General features: G+C 44.1%; 2 protein-coding genes across 10 annotated transcripts in view; one reads left to right on the forward strand and one right to left on the reverse strand.

The window, feature by feature from the left end:
* Positions 1–1,886: 1,886 nt before the first annotated feature.
* Positions 1,887–11,894, forward strand: LOC125766575 (collagen alpha-3(V) chain-like). The gene is made up of 13 exons (XM_049432656.1): positions 1,887–2,053; positions 2,644–3,042; positions 5,139–5,701; positions 5,766–6,479; positions 6,542–6,904; positions 6,975–7,901; positions 7,970–8,014; positions 8,075–8,281; positions 8,345–8,920; positions 8,989–9,798; positions 9,877–10,609; positions 10,684–10,868; positions 10,943–11,894. Exons 2-13 carry the CDS (start codon positions 2,886–2,888, stop codon positions 11,306–11,308), a joined length of 5,646 nt encoding a protein of 1,881 aa, XP_049288613.1. The 5' UTR covers positions 1,887–2,053; positions 2,644–2,885; the 3' UTR covers positions 11,309–11,894.
* A 381-nt stretch (positions 11,895–12,275) lies between these two features.
* Positions 12,276–17,584, reverse strand: part of LOC125766578 (nuclear pore complex protein DDB_G0274915) — an 80,337-nt gene continuing 75,028 nt past the window's right edge. For 4 of the 9 annotated variants that reach the window (XM_049432669.1, XM_049432670.1, XM_049432668.1 and 1 more), the window contains exons 10-12: positions 16,501–16,962; positions 15,202–15,413; positions 12,276–15,118 (exon numbers count right to left, since the gene is read on the reverse strand). In XM_049432669.1, coding sequence (XP_049288626.1) covers positions 14,997–15,118; positions 15,202–15,413; positions 16,501–16,962 — 796 coding nt within the window. In that variant the 3' untranslated portion in view covers positions 12,276–14,996. The remainder of the gene's footprint in view (positions 15,119–15,201; positions 15,414–16,500; positions 16,963–17,584) is intronic. The other 5 variants (XM_049432677.1, XM_049432674.1, XM_049432675.1 and 2 more) reach the window with 3 other exon arrangements.

Below are 17,584 nucleotides of genomic sequence, written 5' to 3' on the forward strand. Positions count from 1 at the left end.
GATATCCGTGTACCGTTACACCCTGATACGCCGCACACACAAAAACCAGATGTGGAAAAGGATTTTACCATCCCACCCTTGCCACTTATTGAATCAACCTCCTTTCGTCATGTGAAATGGATTCAAAAGAAGTATAAAAAAAATCACCACGGCGACATACCAAGACCAACCCAATGTGGTTGTTTTGGTATCGCTAGGAACTGGGCTAGTAGCAGCAACAACGGAGCGTGCGAGTGGAAAAAAAGGCGAGAGAAAAAAACTAAGATGTGACAAGCGTTAAAAAAGACACATTCCAACGACGGGGCGGCTTTCGGTACAAAGTGAAATCACACTCGATGAATATTCAAAATGGATGAATAGGAAACGCCATTTAGCCTTTTCCATCGGGTGCGATTGGTAACGGGTACGGCTGGAAACGATTGGATGGAGGTTTGCGCTAATGGAATTGTCATCTGCCCAGTTCTCGCGCAATCGTACCCGTCCCAGCTGGTTTGCTAAGCGTTCGCTTTTGCGCTCCCCGCGCGCGGTGGCAAATATGTGGTAGATAATTCTTGTGCCTGCTTACACATTGCTCTGCCGGCTTGCACGTTTTTTTTGTGACGAAAAAGAAATCCGATAAGCAACAAAAGGTTTATTATTGGGGAACACATTTTTCGGAACCGTTTTCTTTAATTCTAATAAGGAATTAAGTAAAAAAAACGTCACTAGCAGATGCATACGCCACAAAGTATGCAATTGGCAGGACAAATTTATTTTTTTAACGTTATTTACCTTTGTCTCATTCCCTTTTTTATAAAATGAGTTGAATATTAAAATTAGATCACAACTCAATGCATTATCATTGATCGCGTAAAATGATTTAATGACACAATTTGTCGGATACTTCAAAGTAGACAGCAAACGAACAAAACCAACAGTGTCCCTTTTCATGGTGAAAAATGGATGATTTTTACGAAATTGCCCTAAAGTCGCATCAAATCCTGTACGCGTGATGTTTCGCTCAAACAAACAAACTGCCCACTTCGGATTATGAACCATTCAAGTGGACAGTGTCAGGTCCATTTTGTATTCAGCTACCTTTGTGTATTGCAGCATAAAAAAAAACCCGCGCGCTATAGGGTGTGAATTGGACACGTGGCAATCAAATCTAGTGGAGCAAAGGATGTGTTGTACGCACGAATTCGTCTCCTTTTGGGTGAATTATTTGTAGGTGGATTTCGGTTCGCTTCTTCGCACGTTAAATTTGGCAAACACTCTCAAAGTTGGTACTGAAACCCGATCAGCTTCTGCGACACATCTGCTAAACTAATCAAAAGCCATCAGTCAGATTACTTTTTGGATCGACGGCGGTGGAAGATCGTTCGGTGTAGATGGTGTGAGTGATGACAGTGACAACCAGTGCCATCTGAGCTAGTGGTTGCGGAATGCTTTTAATAGTTTTCCCAACGCGTGTCATATGTGTGGTGGGTTTAGTTAACTTATTAACAAAACAAGCTAATAAATGAAAAGCTATTAATTAGTGTGATTTTTCTATATTCAACTCGAAGAGCTCAAACAAAGCTCCGCTATTATATTTTGTATAATATATTAACTAATAATTTTCCTAAACCATAAAACAAAACATATCGACCATGATTAACACATGTATACGTACGGATGATATCATTTGACAATAAGTACAGAATAAGGCAAAAACAACTACCACCAAAAGTAGTTTAGCAAAACATACCACGAAAGATCAATCTCTCAACACTATTGTGCTATTAATTTATCCCGCTAAACTGTGTGTGTCCTACTTCATACTTCGTACCGTCGCATCCACCCAACATCGACGGCAGTAATCGTTTCTCCAGCTACAGCATAAGAACAAGCAAAGATGTAGTAACAAGAACGACCACGCACCCGGCAACTAGCCAAGTGTCGTGTACAAGAGGCAACGCAATCTAAACGCTTCTTAACGCCCCATCACTAAAAGCCTGTGCGCAGCCCGGCTTCCGATCAGTCGGTGATCGTTGTTCGTGGCCTGCAGATCGGAAAACAGGAGCCGTGAAAAGTAGGTTCTGTGGAAGGAATGGTCGGAGTATCGAACATAGTGAATATAAGATGGAGCTTGTGCAAATAAGGAAGCGTGTCAAAATGACACAAATCGGGAAAACTGATTTTAAGTAGCCATCTTTAAGGAAATGCGTGCGCGCCATGTTTAGTGATTTGATCTAGTTTGGGTGGTTTATCAAACGTTGTTCCTGCTCACCACGTGGCTTAAATTCGGCTGCTAGCCTAATTATGATGCTATTTCAGTGTGACCCAACTACTCGTATTGATAAGACGCTTACACTGCTTGGCCTTAGAAGAAAAAGAGAGCCGACAGTGGCAGTTTTGATAAAGTGAAGAAACGTTTGAAAACGAAAAAAGAATAAAGCAAAGTGTGTTCCAGAAAAGAGGATCATAAGAATAGGAAAAACTAGTTCAGTGGAAGTGACATAGTTTCGTGGTGATTTTTTCCCCCATTCGTGTTCCATATTTCGTGATGATTTCCATTCATCTTTCAAAAATTGTCTGATTTGCTCCATTAATTAGAATCTGTTGATATGTTTAATTTAAATTCTTAAATTTCCGTTTTGTTCAAATTCTTACTCTCTTTAGTGAAATCCTCCGACACCGGAAGCGACAGGGATGTGAAGTGACGAATCAACGTCCGCAATTTTGTCCAACTGTTGTTAAATGAATGTGTGTATGAGTGCGTGTATACTGAGCAAGAAAAAAAAAGAAGCTAAAGTGCAAGCAAGTACGAGTACGGTCTTAAGCTAGGGAGAAAGATACGGAAAAAACGGCTGCGTGTATGCGCCACAAGTGGAACATTCGTTCGTTCCGAGCCGCCAGAGGGCATGCAGCAGTTGCATCAGTACGGCATGTCCTTCCATCGTCCCCGGGGGCGAAGGAAGCGCCACGAAATGAACCTCCCAAGATGGTTTAGTGCGGCGCTGGTGATGGTGATGATCGTTGGTGGGTTGATCGTGTACGCAGCTGCCGAACCTCGGACGGGTAAGTTGTTTAGCACATGTGTTTAAATCAGTTTAACATACTAATGATGCGATTTTTTTTAATATGTGACTTGAGAAGGGAGTTAAAACGAACTAGTCGAACAACGGGTTTTGGATATTTCTAGGCGATCGGGTAAAGTTTTGTATCTGTAAATTGTCTTAGTCGATAAATACTGGTTATCTGGCAATTTTAAGTATTTGAAAATGGAGTACATGATTTTAGTGGTACAGAATTTAGTTTCAAAACTGTCGAGCTGCTTCAGTTACTATTTTGGCCATTAAACTCCATAAATTCTTCATTCGTTCTAATGTTTTTATTTACCGTACCTTTTTTCTTAAATTTCTTTTTATTTATTGTCCAATTCCCCTCTCTATTGGGCGGAACTGGGAGTAATTTGGGCGATTCAGATGTTTTTATATAAATTTTACTCCATTATCGTTTTGAGTCCTTGTTATATTGCATCAGTTAAAGACTAGGTTTGGACAAAATATGACTGGACCAGCAAAAGCCCAAATAAAATCTAAACTTCATTTACTAAAACACTCATTTTATTTAAATCCTAATTTATGTTCTTATTCGTCACAACAACACAATTTAAAGAATACTGGCCACATGAGCAAATCGCTTGTCTGTTCATGTTTTTGAATCTTGCCTCATACGAACCTTACCGTAAACCGAAGCCTTAAAGAATTTAATTATGGGAATCTTATTACTACGTCAAACTGTGGACCACTGGGAGCGACTCTATCATTGGAACAACCCAGATAAGAGCATTAAACTAGATCAAAGTAATAAAGCTAAATGAATAACAAAGTAAAAATGATCGAATTTTCTATCAGTGAAAAAAATCATGTAGTAAAGGTTAAAAACGAGTAAAATCCGTGGTATTACACACCCAGTGGGATTTGTTTTTTTCTGAATTCCTTCATAACCCCTTTTCTTCCACACTCTCACTCGACCCACCAGGGTAATGTAATCGTTGTAATCATAATGATTATCATGCCGCTGAAACATCATAAGCAAATTCCGTGTTTGCAACGTTTATAACACGCTTGTAACGCCATCCTGTTAATCTGCGTAAACACGCCAGCCCACGTAGCATGGGAATCGGACAGCAAATGTCACGATTCCAGGCGAAAGTTGTACGGTGCGTTTCGGTCAATGAAGGCTTATGGAAATTTATGGGTTTTAAATCATTGCACTCGCTTCACTTCCCCGGTAACGCTGCACATCTACAGCAACAATGTTCGGCCAACGTGTTGTATTGACCGTGCTGTAATTAATCTACATTCTAGCGCAAGGGAAGAAGGGTTTCAATCGACAACTGTGTTTAAAGCTGTACAGTAACACATCCACATCCATCTATGGCCAGTTGTAAATGACATACTGAACCATGCCTCAAACAGTCCACCATAATGTTAGCTGCCATCCGTTCGTAATCACAAAATGTAAAAATATCGGTCAGGCGGAGGTGGAGTCTCGGTGAAGCGATTAAATATTCAAAAGTGTTCCAACAGTGGAAATATTTCCATGATTTAGTTGTTTATCGTTTGGGGTAATAGAAAACAATAATATTTTAGTACAGAGTTTGTACGCATATTACATTCTGCACATGCATTCATAATTGAAGTGTATGCAAGATCTAATCCGCTCTTCTTGTGCTAATTCCTGAGCGCTGCTTTATTCAGCATTTGATAGAATGGAGAATACAGCTTATTTCCAACCAATTGTAACGATTATTTACAAAATATCGCTTTGAGATTAATTTAAGTTTATCTCCAATTACAACTAGGGATTTTTTAACCAATCGTGAAAGTACAGAACTTTTGTATTCGAATTATCGCTAGTCTTTGAGTGAATTTCAAAAATTTTAATCAATTGCGTAGATTAGAATGCATTTTAATTCCCAAAAGTAAGCAATAGAGTAGGATACTAAACTGTTACTTCTGTCCTCTAATCCTCTAATTTTAAAATCTCTTTTTGAGACGAGCATTAGTGCGCAAACTTTAAATAAATTAATAGTGATTTTTTTATGCAATTGTTTTTCCTCAGTTAATTTGTTTCATTAAAAAGGTCTTTTCCTTGTTTTCTTACAGATGGTCTCGTTGACATGATAGAACAGTTCGGTATGCCAAGTTTACCATCCGGCGTATCACCTACCACCGGCATGTGTAATGGCAGTCGAAACCAGTATCAACCACACCCGGAACCAGCCTACAATCTCAACCAAGACACAGTACTCAGCATACCCACGATCACGAGTTTTCCAACCGGGTTTCCAATAGATTTTTCCTTGCTGGTAACGCTCCGTGCTAGTCCCAACCTAGAACGAGCACCTCTGTTTGCGGTGTATTCGAGTGACTCGGATGAGATACTGATGTTGATGGTGGGCCGTGACGTTGCACTGTACTACTATGACGGCAATCCGGAAGATGATGAGCAGGACCAGTATCAGAACATGGTCAGCTTCGGTGTGAGCATTGACGATGGACGTTGGCACCGGTTGGGATTGAGTATTAAAGGGAACTCGGTAACGCTGATCTTGGATTGTAGTTCACAGATCACGCGTCCACTGAACCGAAGGCCCGGTGTACAGCTTGTTACGGATGGTCTAATACTGACTGGGTTGCAGTTAAACGAGGAGAATGGTTTCTTTACGGTACGATGAACACATGACGGCAAGTTCAAAGTGTGTAATTGACATTTATTTCTATTCTTCCCAGGGTGATCTTCAACTCTTCATAATTGCAAACACACCGGATGAGGCGTACAACATCTGTACCAGGTATGCTCCCGATTGTCCGGGCGGCGGGTCATCCAGCGGTTCGGGATCTTCCTCAACCGTTACGCGCACCGTTACGATACAAAGCACACGAACTGTGGGCAACGGTACAGTGGGAGGATCGGTTAGTCGTCAGCAAAGTAGTAGCAGCACTAGCTCCAGTGGATCTGGTGGAAGAGCAACCTCACAAGCGTCCGGTGCAAGTATTCGTGATCAGGTGTTACGTGAGTCTGTATCCGTAGCGGGAGGAAGTAACTCTGGAAGTTCCCGTGGGAAACAGACAGCAGCGGCCAGCTCCTCCGGTAGTGGAAGAGACTTTGTTGATCTGTACGGTGATGGTGAAGGTTTGGAGGCGATTGGAGATGACGATGATTATTACAATAATTTAGAGTTTGGTGGAGATTTAAGTCGCGTCACGACAGTAGAGACACTACCGGAAGAGAGTTCAAGGAATCGAACGAAAGTCACACCGGGAGCGTATGATCAATTGCGTCCTGGTGTTTTGCCTTTACCGGACCCGGAATACGACGCATCAGCGGGTGGAGAGCCAAGACCGACGGGAGCAGGAGGTCCAACAACGAAACCACGTGTGACTACTGTGAACCGTACACGAGCCGATTCCAGAGGATATGGTCCTGAGTTTGAAGAAGAGGAGGTAACTTAGTGGAATGTTAAACCATATATAAATATTCTAATGTTTGGCTGTTGTTTTGAAAGGATCGTTCAATTGGATTTCCGGCACAATCCACCGTAACCATCGTTGGTGGTGTTAAGACCATTCGAGGTCCTCGTGGACCACCGGGTGATCCAGGCCCGAAAGGAGAACCAGGCCGTGATGGATTGGGCGGCCAATCGGGACCCCCCGGACCGGCAGGACACGTGTTCATGATGCCACTCACCTCCGCCGGTAACGAAAAAGGGCCCGACTCACAGGCAGAAGCATTGCGACAAATGCTTTCGCAACACATGACAGCGATGCGAGGTGCGGACGGTCCGATGGGATTGACTGGAGTACCGGGTGCTGTCGGACCTCCCGGACCTGAGGGAGCCAAAGGTGAACCGGGAGATGTTGGTGAACCTGTAAGAATTGTTCTTCTAGCTACGCATTTGCCAAGAGTCTCTGTGGTAATTAAATGTTCGTTCGTTGCAGGGACCCATCGGACCTCGGGGCGGTGTCGGTGCAAAGGGACGCGAGGGACGCCGTGGTCGATCTGGAAGAGATGGAGAGCGAGGATCAACCGGTCTGCAAGGTGGTAAAGGTGAACAAGGTCCTATTGGATTGCCCGGTTTCCCTGGGGAGAAAGGTGAACGTGGACGACAGGGTTCAGTGGGCGAGAAAGGCAGTCAAGGACATGATGGTGCACAAGGTGAAGACGGCCCTCCGGGGCTTCCAGGTTTACCAGGTGAACTCGGACCACGTGGTTTCTCGGGTCCGCGTGGATTTCCTGGTCCATCCGGTAATCCCGGCCTTCCAGGATCGGAGGGAATTTCCGGTTCGAAGGGAAATCCGGGACCGCAGGGTCAACCGGGAGCACCGGGACAAACGGGATCGCCCGGTCCAGTAGGACCACCGGGTCCGCAAGGAAACCTTGGACCGCCGGGTATTCCCGGTCCACACGGAAAGCCGGGTCTTCCGGGACTTCCTGGAGCTGATGGGCCACCGGGTCGGGACGGTAATCCGGGCATCGGTGGACCCAAAGGTGATGTTGGACCACAGGGTGTTCAAGGTCCCATAGGGTTCCCCGGGAATCGTGGACCGAAAGGAGATGACGGTGAACGAGGTTCTGCTGGCGATAAGGGCGAAAAAGGAGAACTAGGGCATGATGGTGACAAGGGTGATATGGGTTCTCCTGGCGAACGTGGACATCCAGGTGTAACGGGAGCGCCTGGTTCGGAAGGACCCGAAGGTCCAAAAGGATTCGAAGGACCACGAGGAGAAACGGGCATGATGGGACTGACTGGTGATAAGGGAAAGCAAGGCGTACAGGGTTTTCCGGGATATCCAGGACCACCAGGTGATAAGGGTGACAAAGGATCCTTTGGAATGGCTGGTCTGCCAGGCGAAAAGGGAGAACGTGTAAGTAGTACTGCATTAATGTGATGTGTTTGATTCTATGATAACTATTGTATCGAATTGCTCCGTAGGGAAATACTGGACTTCAAGGAGAGCGCGGTGAAGTTGGCCCAAGAGTAAGTAACCATTTGAAACGCGTTGTATCACAAGGAATAACTCGATATCTTTTTACATAGGGATTCCGAGGTCCGCGTGGCAGACGAGGGGCAGATGGAACCACTGGCCCAAAGGGTGATACCGGACAGCCAGGATCTCCCGGAGCACAGGGTGAAATTGGTATGCAAGGTCCAGAAGGTCCGCGTGGTTTCATCGGACTTCCAGGACCACCGGGAAACAATGGCAAAGATGGACCTTTGGGAGCTTCAGGCGAACGTGGCCCTCCAGTATGTTCATGGTTACTTTTATTTTCAATACATACACGACTCTATGAACGTGACTAATTTTAGGGTGAAAATGGAAACCCTGGACCCATAGGTGCTCCTGGTGTTGTTGGACCGCAAGGGCCAACAGGTGAACCGGGACCGGTAGGAGAACCAGGCATTCCAGGACTTCCGGGATTGCCAGGAGAACCGGGTGTGCCGGGAGATACTGGTAAAGAAGGTCAGAACGGTCCTCCAGGACCACCGGGAAAGAATGGGCCGCAAGGTGGTCAGGGTTTGCCAGGATTCCCCGGCGAACGTGGCATGATGGGAATGCCCGGATTGCCTGGCCTGAAGGGAGAGCTCGGATTACCCGGACTTCCGGGACCGATCGGTGACAAGGGCCAACCAGGTGAATCGGGCAAGGAAGGACCCCCAGGTGCTGAAGGACGTCCTGGACCTCCTGGACCTACTGGTCCGTCCGGTGCAAAGGGTGAACGTGGAGAGCAGGGTTTGGTCGGGCCAGTTGGACGAGACGGTTTGCCTGGACAACGGGGTCTAGCTGGACCACCTGGTCCGGTAGGATCACCAGGGGAGGACGGCGACAAGGGTGACATGGGTCCGCCGGGTGAGAAAGGTTTCAAGGGTGCCCAAGGAGAATCGGTATGTATGACATCGTACTAAGCATCTAAACGAATATTAACGTTTTCGGAACTGCTACCCCTACAAAGGGACCTGTCGGATCGCCTGGATCACAAGGAAGTCGTGGAGAACCGGGCGCTGTTGGACCATCGGGTGAGAAGGGACCTCCAGGAGAGATTGGCCGTGCGGGACCCAAGGGTGAAGATGGGCCTACTGGTTTACCTGGTTCACCTGGACCGGCCGGACCTCAAGGAATGCCAGGACCACCGGGTATGAAAGGAGGTCGTGGTGATGATGGCCCACCGGGAGCTATTGGCCCCGCAGGACCACCAGGCGAAGTGGGTCGACGTGGACCACGCGGTGCCGAAGGTGGTCCTGGCGCTCCAGGATCTCCCGGTCCGCAAGGAATTGCGGGCGAACCTGGCACGCAAGGACCGCCAGGGCCGATTGGACCCGAGGGTAAGGAGGGCGAAAAAGGTTCTATTGGACCCAAGGGCGAAGAAGGAAAGTCGGGACCACCAGGACCACCAGGCAAACGTGGACAACCGGGCATTGAAGGCCCTAAGGGAGTTGCCGGTCCACCTGGATTCCCTGGAAATCCTGGCGAACCAGGACTTGTTGGACCGAAAGGAGACGTGGGTAAGGATGGCGACGATGGTAAGCAGGGTGAATCCGGCTTACCAGGTGAACCGGGACCACCGGGACCTGCAGGCGAGATCGGGCCACCGGGAAAAATTGGCCCCGAAGGCCCAGCAGGACTGCAAGGTACAACAGGATTGTCTGGAGAAAAGGGTGACCGTGGATTACCAGGACCACCGGGAAATCAAGGACTAACCGGACCGCAAGGAATGCCCGGGCCTCAGGGATCAACGGGCTTAAGGGGATCTCCAGGTCCTTCGGTGAGTTGAAGAACGGACGAAAGGACAGGAAAGGAAATGCATCTCCTTATAAACGCATCTTCATCTTAATTACTTCAGGGTGAAATCGGTCCCGTAGGTAAACCGGGTGACAGTGGAGCACCTGGCAAAGCGGGAGAAGTAGGCGCCAAGGGGCCGAAAGGTGATCGTGGCCGGCGAGGCTTGAAAGGGCATCGCGGTGAACTGGGGCTGGTTGGTTTAAAGGGTGACGCTGGCGAAAAAGGTGACAAAGGAGTGCGTGGAGTGGCGGGCCCCGAAGGCACCAAGGGAGAACCTGGTCCGCTTGGACCGCTGGGGCTCAAGGGTAACGATGGGCCGCAGGGACCGCCTGGAAACGAAGGACCGTTAGGACCGAAAGGAACGGAAGGTGTGGCAGGTCTGCGGGGAGAACCCGGACCACCAGGGCCGCCGGGACCACCTGGACCTCCAGCCGATGCACCGCTCATCCCACCGGAGCTGCTGTTCCGCATGAACGAGTTCACCTTGACGAAGGGTGAGGATCGACAGAAGCGCGAAGCTGGTGAAGTTGGTACACTCGCGGAGCTGGATGAAGAGTTACTCGAGGTGGACGACTTTGATGAGGAGATCCTGAAGGTGGAACCACGCAAAAAGAGCAAGAAGAAAAAATCAAAGTCAAAACCGGCTGATCTTGGTCCAAAGTTCTTAGATATGTACAGCTCGATCTACTCGATGCGACAAGAGCTCGACCGAATACGAAAACCAGTCGGAACGCGGGAAAACCCAGCGCGGACGTGTCGCGATCTACATCATGGACATCCACAGTTTAAAGATGGTAAGTAATTGCTTTAACGGGAGTTTGCTTTTGTAGCAAATAAGGCACCAAATCCATTTTACTTCTTATAACAGGCTGGTACTGGATCGATCCGAACCTTGGAATGGGAGATGATGCGGTTTACGTTTTCTGCAACATGACGGCAGCCGGCGAAACGTGTGTTTTCCCAGATATTCACAGTTCCCAAATGCCGACAATACCATGGCGCAAAGAGAACGACAAAACCGACTGGTATTCGAATTTGCGCGGTGGTTTTAGGGTGAGCTGGATACGATTTATTTTGTTACTATACCAATGTATAGAAAAGCTTTAATCGTTTTGGCGTACTTTCAGATATCTTACGAAACAGTCGGTACGGTTCAGATGACCTTCCTGCGGCTTCTTTCGCAAGAGGCGTATCAGAACTTCACGTACGCTTGCATGAACAGCGTCGCCTGGTACAGCACGAAGGACGAAAGTTACGACAATGCGATACGGTTCTTGGGTGAGAATGAGATCGATATCGGGTACGATAATTCCAAGATCAAACCGACTGTCCTGGTGGACGGTTGCAAGACCGGTCGTAGCAAGAGCGAGACGGTGTTTGAAGTGAGAACACCCAAACTTCAATACCTTCCAATAATTGACTTCTATCCAATTGATTACGGATTGCCACAGCAAGCGTTCGGATTTCAAGTGGGACCGGTTTGTTTTAAGTAACAAACACATAGTATACTGTTATCAATGATCTTTCTCGATGTCTAACACTATACTGTTAAACATGTATATGATGTATAAGCTTAATGAGATTAGTTCTATTGTTAAAGATTAGTATTTAAAATACGAACACACACACACACATTTGCGCTCGAAAAAAGACGAAGAGGAATAGAGGAATGGATAGGATAAGAAAACATCGAAATAGTATTTAGTATTAGCACGAATGGAAAACATGTATCATATCGATTGGACTGAGCATATTGTTTGTCAGAAGAGGAATCGGCCGAACTAAAAAAAGGGAAAAGCTCACACCCCTTTAAGCCATCATTTCCTTGTTGTTAGACCTTTACTTTCGTGTAAATAGATCCCCCTTTCTCCCTGCTCCTTTTCACATATGAATCAATTTAAAATTTACATACACACACACATACATTAGCGCACGTGCCAGAAGTAGAAATGAATGGATAAAGAAGCATTGTAAAAACGAACAAAAATCACGGGCAAAGACGAACTATGCCATTTACACTGCCAAAGATCGTTTGTTATTGCAATATAAAATTTAAAAAAGAAATGAAACTGATCAAAACCATCTTTTATTTACATTTCCACCCCTTCAACAATGAGAAAAATTAAATTAAAACTATATCAAACGCTTGACTATTTTAAATGTGAAATATTTCACTTTACCGTGAAATGTTTCAATAATGCATATACCAAAAGAAACGCTTGAAAAAGCGACCTCTAGCGTAATTCGTTAGAAACTACCTAATTGGCCTTTGTACATATATTGAAGTTAGTCAATATTTTAGTTTAAAATTCGCTTTTAAAAAGTTTACATCATACACTTTTCGGATTAACTTTCCAGAAACTTTTTCCAACCGGGAAACAAACAAAAAAAAAGAACATGATAACTACACCACACATTTGAACATTGATTATGAGCTGTATCTATCATTGAGCCTTCGTGTTTAGATTTGTTGGTTTGTATATTTTGTTTTTACTTCTTCTGCACCCGTGTATATGCGCACATGCCTTGACATTACCGTGTGGCAGAGAATTATCCTAAACCGAATACATCTCCGTACGCTACTATTAACATATCGTTCCGCACACCGTTCAAATACCGTCTTACTGCTTGCGAATAAAATCAGATGATCGAGCGCTTATGACTTTGCGCGCTGTTAGGAATCTTTGTCACACTACACGATGAAAACACGGCTCGTGCTAGTGGAGCCAACAAAAACACGCACAAACAACAAAGTGTTCGAAATGCTTTCTTTAGCCGCACTACAGTTAACGCGATGGAATAGTTGTTACTCTACGGTACTGTGCTACCTACAAACGTTACGATGAATTTTTTGTTTTTACGATTTCCATACAAAACAGGGAAACAAATTTTGCTACCAAAAAATGTACGATACTTTTCCGGCTTTGATATTAATTTTGTATTATTCCTTTTCCTTTCCTATTGATTGATCGGTATTTGAGTTAGTACTAGGTTTACGTTTTGCTTGCATGAACTTTGTTTGTTTTTTGTTTGTTAGGTATGAATGCTGTCGGACGATCCTTACAATATGATACCTGCCTAAGATGCACACATTATACGCAGGGAGACTGTTCATTGTTTTTGTGGTTTTACCTGGTGCATCTGTACACAATTTTACATTGCTTGCTTATTTTGTTTCCCTTTCAGAGCTTTATTTTCTTCCCCTTCCCCATGATTTCTATCAATTAGAGTTGAATGAAACGCAACAAAGTGCTGCACACATGTATCGCTGATTGTGTGATACCATCTAGGTTCTATTAATTCATTATTTACACTGAATAATATTAAGAAATAATAACTCCATCTAACCTTTTTCTTTTCTTGGAGAGAATGAAATAAAACGGGATAATAATAATACAGCGCTCTAACGTGAATAGCTTTCCAATTCCCAACTACAGAAGAGGGTGTGTAACACAAACTGTCTAAAGGAAATCAACTAACTTTGCCCTGACGGAATGCTCCCATCAGATGACCATTATTCACACGGTTCAGTGCTGCAGGAACTTAAACAGTGCGTGCAAACGTAATATAAAACCAACTCTACACTTTAAATAGTATTTGCAATTGCTTGTTGTAAGATCAGGTCAAACGATTGATACCGCGCTAGGGATACACAAATGGTAATGTACGAAAGAGAAAGAAAAAAAAACATAAAAAAGGTAATAATATTAAAATCAAAACATAAACAAATTACATTTGCTTTCCTCACAATTTTACGTTAACTGGAACGAACTATAATGATAAAAAGAAATAAAGTTAACACTAAACATAATAATAATTCATAATAATACCTCCACTATAAACACACAATTTACAATTTCCTCCACTTATCTGTCCTGCTGAATCATTCCACACACTTACAAACACTCACTAGCGGTCTCATGCAAGAGATACACGTGTTTCGAACACGTGCACACTAGTAGCTTGTCTTACGTATCACTTTCCACCATGGTTTTACCCAAAGGGCGGACAGTTCAAGGGGGGAGGGATTCGTTTGTGTTATTGTTTCTTTTTGTTTTTGTTATACTATTTCTTACTCTTTGCTGTTGTAAAGCAAACTCATGTTGTGTTTCTTCTCGCATATGAATTTCTCTTTTGTCCCCCCCGTTCGGTATTGCTGCTTCGAACCTGCTGCTGAATTTATTTTAAATTTATTATGTTTTTCAACGCTAAGCCAAAACTGATTCTAAATTCTTCCCAACAAAAAACGCTTTTGCTTCAGGTGCAATCGGTCTACGGCTCTAACGGCACCATCAGTGAAACACTGTTTTTTTTACAGGGGAAAAAATACCTAACTATATTTCATTTAAAAATACCACCAATTAGAAGTAGTACTAATAATAGCAGCGGTTACACGCTGCTCCGGGGGGGAGGGAGGGTAGGTAAGAATAGAAGAAACGGAAATAAAAACTCTGTAACCCGTTAAAGTTTATCACAACGTAATGGCTTAATGGTATTTGCTTTTGTGTTTCTCGTGCTCGTTCTTCTGCGCGGCGGCGGCTTTTTGGGCTTGTTATGTAGTAAAGGGAATAAAATGAATTAAAACAAAAGCTACAAACAAAAACCAAATTCATTTCCCTGTACCACTATGCGTTCGTAGAAAGACAATTTCTTAGGTGAGCTAACTGAATCTTCCATTTTTTCTCAAACCCGAACGGTACGTCGAATTTTAGGATAATGAATTTTAAATTCACATATTTCCTTCATACGCACACTTATTGGTGAAAGAACAAGGCTCATATGATCGTATTTCGATTCGTGCCGATGGGAGCTGCCCACTGAGCTGTTGGGAAATACAGTTTACGGCGGCTACCGCAAAAAAAGGACACAATATTAAAGGTGAAATAATAAAGAAGCGACTCACACAAATACTTCTGCTGTACAACAACACCTGCAGGCCGCGCTCATGCACGGATAATCACACTTTTTGTTTACTTTTTTCTTCGGTGTAGCACCGTGCGAGCCCTTTAGCGAAAAACGTAGGTATGGCAAATACACAATTTGGATGACGAACATGACGATACTGATGCGCGTTCGCGTGTGTCCACCAGAATAGGTACCATCTGTCGCTGCACACTGCGATGGTTTCGTCCGATGGTAAGCGTTGCAACAGTGTGAAGAAAATGGATGCTACTGTTGCTACTATCTTGGCGTTTCCATGACAACCTGCTTAAATGCTCCGGCCGGCATGCGTGAATGTACCTCGTGGCTGCCAACCATCGTCGTACCATCGCTACCGATGTACAGTGCTAGCCCGGTGGGATCTAAAACGAGGGCAAGTTGGTTGATTATTATGCGAGAAAAGATTTAAAAACGGAAAGGAAGTCGGTTCGAATGGAAAACTTACTTTCGGCATCTTCTAAGTGGTCCAGTTTGGTGTTTTTCAACAACTCGTCAATTATCAGACCGGTGTTGACGCGAGTGTCCTCAACGCGGCCGGACAACGTCGGCCCACTGTCACCGTCGTGTCCCGAGCCCTTTTTCCTTCGCTCTGCCGCCGACTTCATGCGATCGAGTGATCCGGTTTCGCTCATCGGGATGGAACCAGAACTGGGGTTTCTTAACATTTCGTCACCAGTGCACCCATTGGCGAGTGTAAAGGGGATGATTCAAAATACGGAAAACAGCCACAGAGACAAAGTGACGGGGAAGGATACATCATTTGGAAGATGGAGGGAAAGAAAGAAGAAACAACAAATATTTTATTAATAATACATTTAGTTAATGATCATTTTTCACGCTGCTTTTTTCTTTTGTGAAACAACAAATAAACGCCAACTGTACCGAACAAGCAAAACACACTGTATTTGTACTGCTTCGGAATGCGGAACCACGCTTCAAACTGGTGTTGGTAGCACCTTAGTAGCAAATCGGTGGAACAAAGTTTTACAAACGAATTAAATATATAAAATGTACAAAAAACTTAAATTGAAAGCGAATAAAGCATTAGCATTATTTACAGCACGTAGCAAAATATAAAGCAACATGAAATTAAATATTAACACACAAAGCGTTTATCGTATTTAAAGATAAAACTAGAACAAAAAGTATACAAAACGGAACAAAAGTATAAACAAGAAAATTAAATTTATCTTTTATACAATTGTGCGTAATAAATGAAACAAAATGAATGCTACTTATGTAAAGGTGATTTAAAAAAAAACTTGAACAAAGTGGAGAGTTTTTGGAACATGCATAAAATTATCCTTTTAGAAATAGAAAAAACGATTCAATGGAAATGAAAAAAATGTTTAGAAACATTTGTGTGGAATTTTTGTAACATTATTATACAATTTAGATGTTTTACAATATTTTGATAACACTTCAACGTTGCCAATCACAAAACGCAGTCAATATCTGATTGTTTGCAGCAGAATATGCTTTCCGGATCGAAAGGAACGGCCAATTAAAATAGAAAAAAAACATCATTTTCCAAAGCAGATACCACAACATTATCAACCTACTTCAAGAACAGAAATGCAGGAGTAACAAACAAGTACAACACAACAGACGACAGAGAACAAATACGATCGATTATTATTATTAGCAAACAACAGTAACATTAGATAGAAAACAAGAGAGATAGAGAGAGAGGTAGAGAGAAAGATGAAAATAGAGTTGGAAATAGGTTGAAGTAAACACAAACATGTTAGCACTGGGACGTCTGAGCGCAAGCGATGATGGTAGATTGAGGGATGATGAGTTGTTAGTGCCATTGTTGAGCATCGACGTATCGAACCCGGATGAGGATGATGATGAGGCAACGCACAGACCCGTCCCGGTACCGGTTGGTCCACCCGAGACAGTGACGCCACCTATCGTACGTTCGGTGGACCCACTTCCACCGGGCGGTAGAACCACGCTCGGGCCGGCCACCATGTTGTCCGTACAGTCGGTACTGGACGCAATGCTACCGGGGCCAGTGCCCGGTGGAAGTGTGCAGCATGCGGCACCAGTACCGACCGACGTACCCGTCGACGATGGACTGATGGCGCTCGAGCCGGACGAGGATGTGCCCGCGCCGGAAGTCGACGGTGTCGCTAGCGTTAGTGAGGTTAGTTGACGGGTGCTGCCGTCCAGCAAACGCCGGTGCAAACCACAAATGTTCCTAAAGGAGTAAGTAGTTGATAAACGGTAATTATAGATATAGAGGAAAAGTGACAACAGCGCGTACAAACGTTGGGCATGGGGAAAAGCAGGGGGGGAAAACGAGCAGGGAAGACAAACACACAAAAGAAAACTGATTGTAAGGGGGGAGAAAAAACTGAAGTAAATAGAAAAATATGGAAATATAAGTACAATATCGATCCGGGGACGAAAATAGGACCCTAAAACATTCGCTAACAATTGATTATCGCTTCGGACGGAGAAAGAAAACTGATACGAAGATTGGAACGAACCTTCAGCAAGAAAAGAAAAAAACCTGAAAGGCAATTCATCCAAAATTGGAACAAGTTCATACAGTACAAAAAAAAGTTCCATTGAAAGGTTCATTATTCTATCTTTTGGTTCAAACATAATTGAAGTAGATAATTCAAGATTAACACCTCCAACAAATATTCCATTTGCTTCAATAATCCATCGTTGTATTATTTAAATAATTTGTGTTTTTGTGGTTTAAAGTGTGTCATAAAAAGACGAACAATATGTAAAATTTATCAAAAAAAGCTTTGCATGTTACATTTAGCATTATTGGTTCTACTTGTGCAGAAGAAAACAGAAACTGGCTC

The sequence above is a fragment of the Anopheles funestus genome, chromosome 2RL, assembly GCF_943734845.2.
Source record: "Anopheles funestus chromosome 2RL, idAnoFuneDA-416_04, whole genome shotgun sequence".
In the NCBI taxonomy this organism is placed as follows: domain Eukaryota; kingdom Metazoa; phylum Arthropoda; class Insecta; order Diptera; family Culicidae; genus Anopheles; species Anopheles funestus.

Excerpts from the sequence above, each read along its gene's own strand:
- LOC125766575 (XM_049432656.1), top strand. The coding sequence starts at position 2,886 with ATGCAGCAGTTGCATCAGTACGGCATGTCCTTCCATCGTCCCCGGGGG. Across the intron at positions 9,799-9,876 it reads GGGGATCTCCAGGTCCTTCG|GGTGAAATCGGTCCCGTAGG; the intron begins GTGAGTTGAAGA and ends TAATTACTTCAG. Across the intron at positions 10,610-10,683 it reads ACATCCACAGTTTAAAGATG|GCTGGTACTGGATCGATCCG; the intron begins GTAAGTAATTGC and ends TTCTTATAACAG.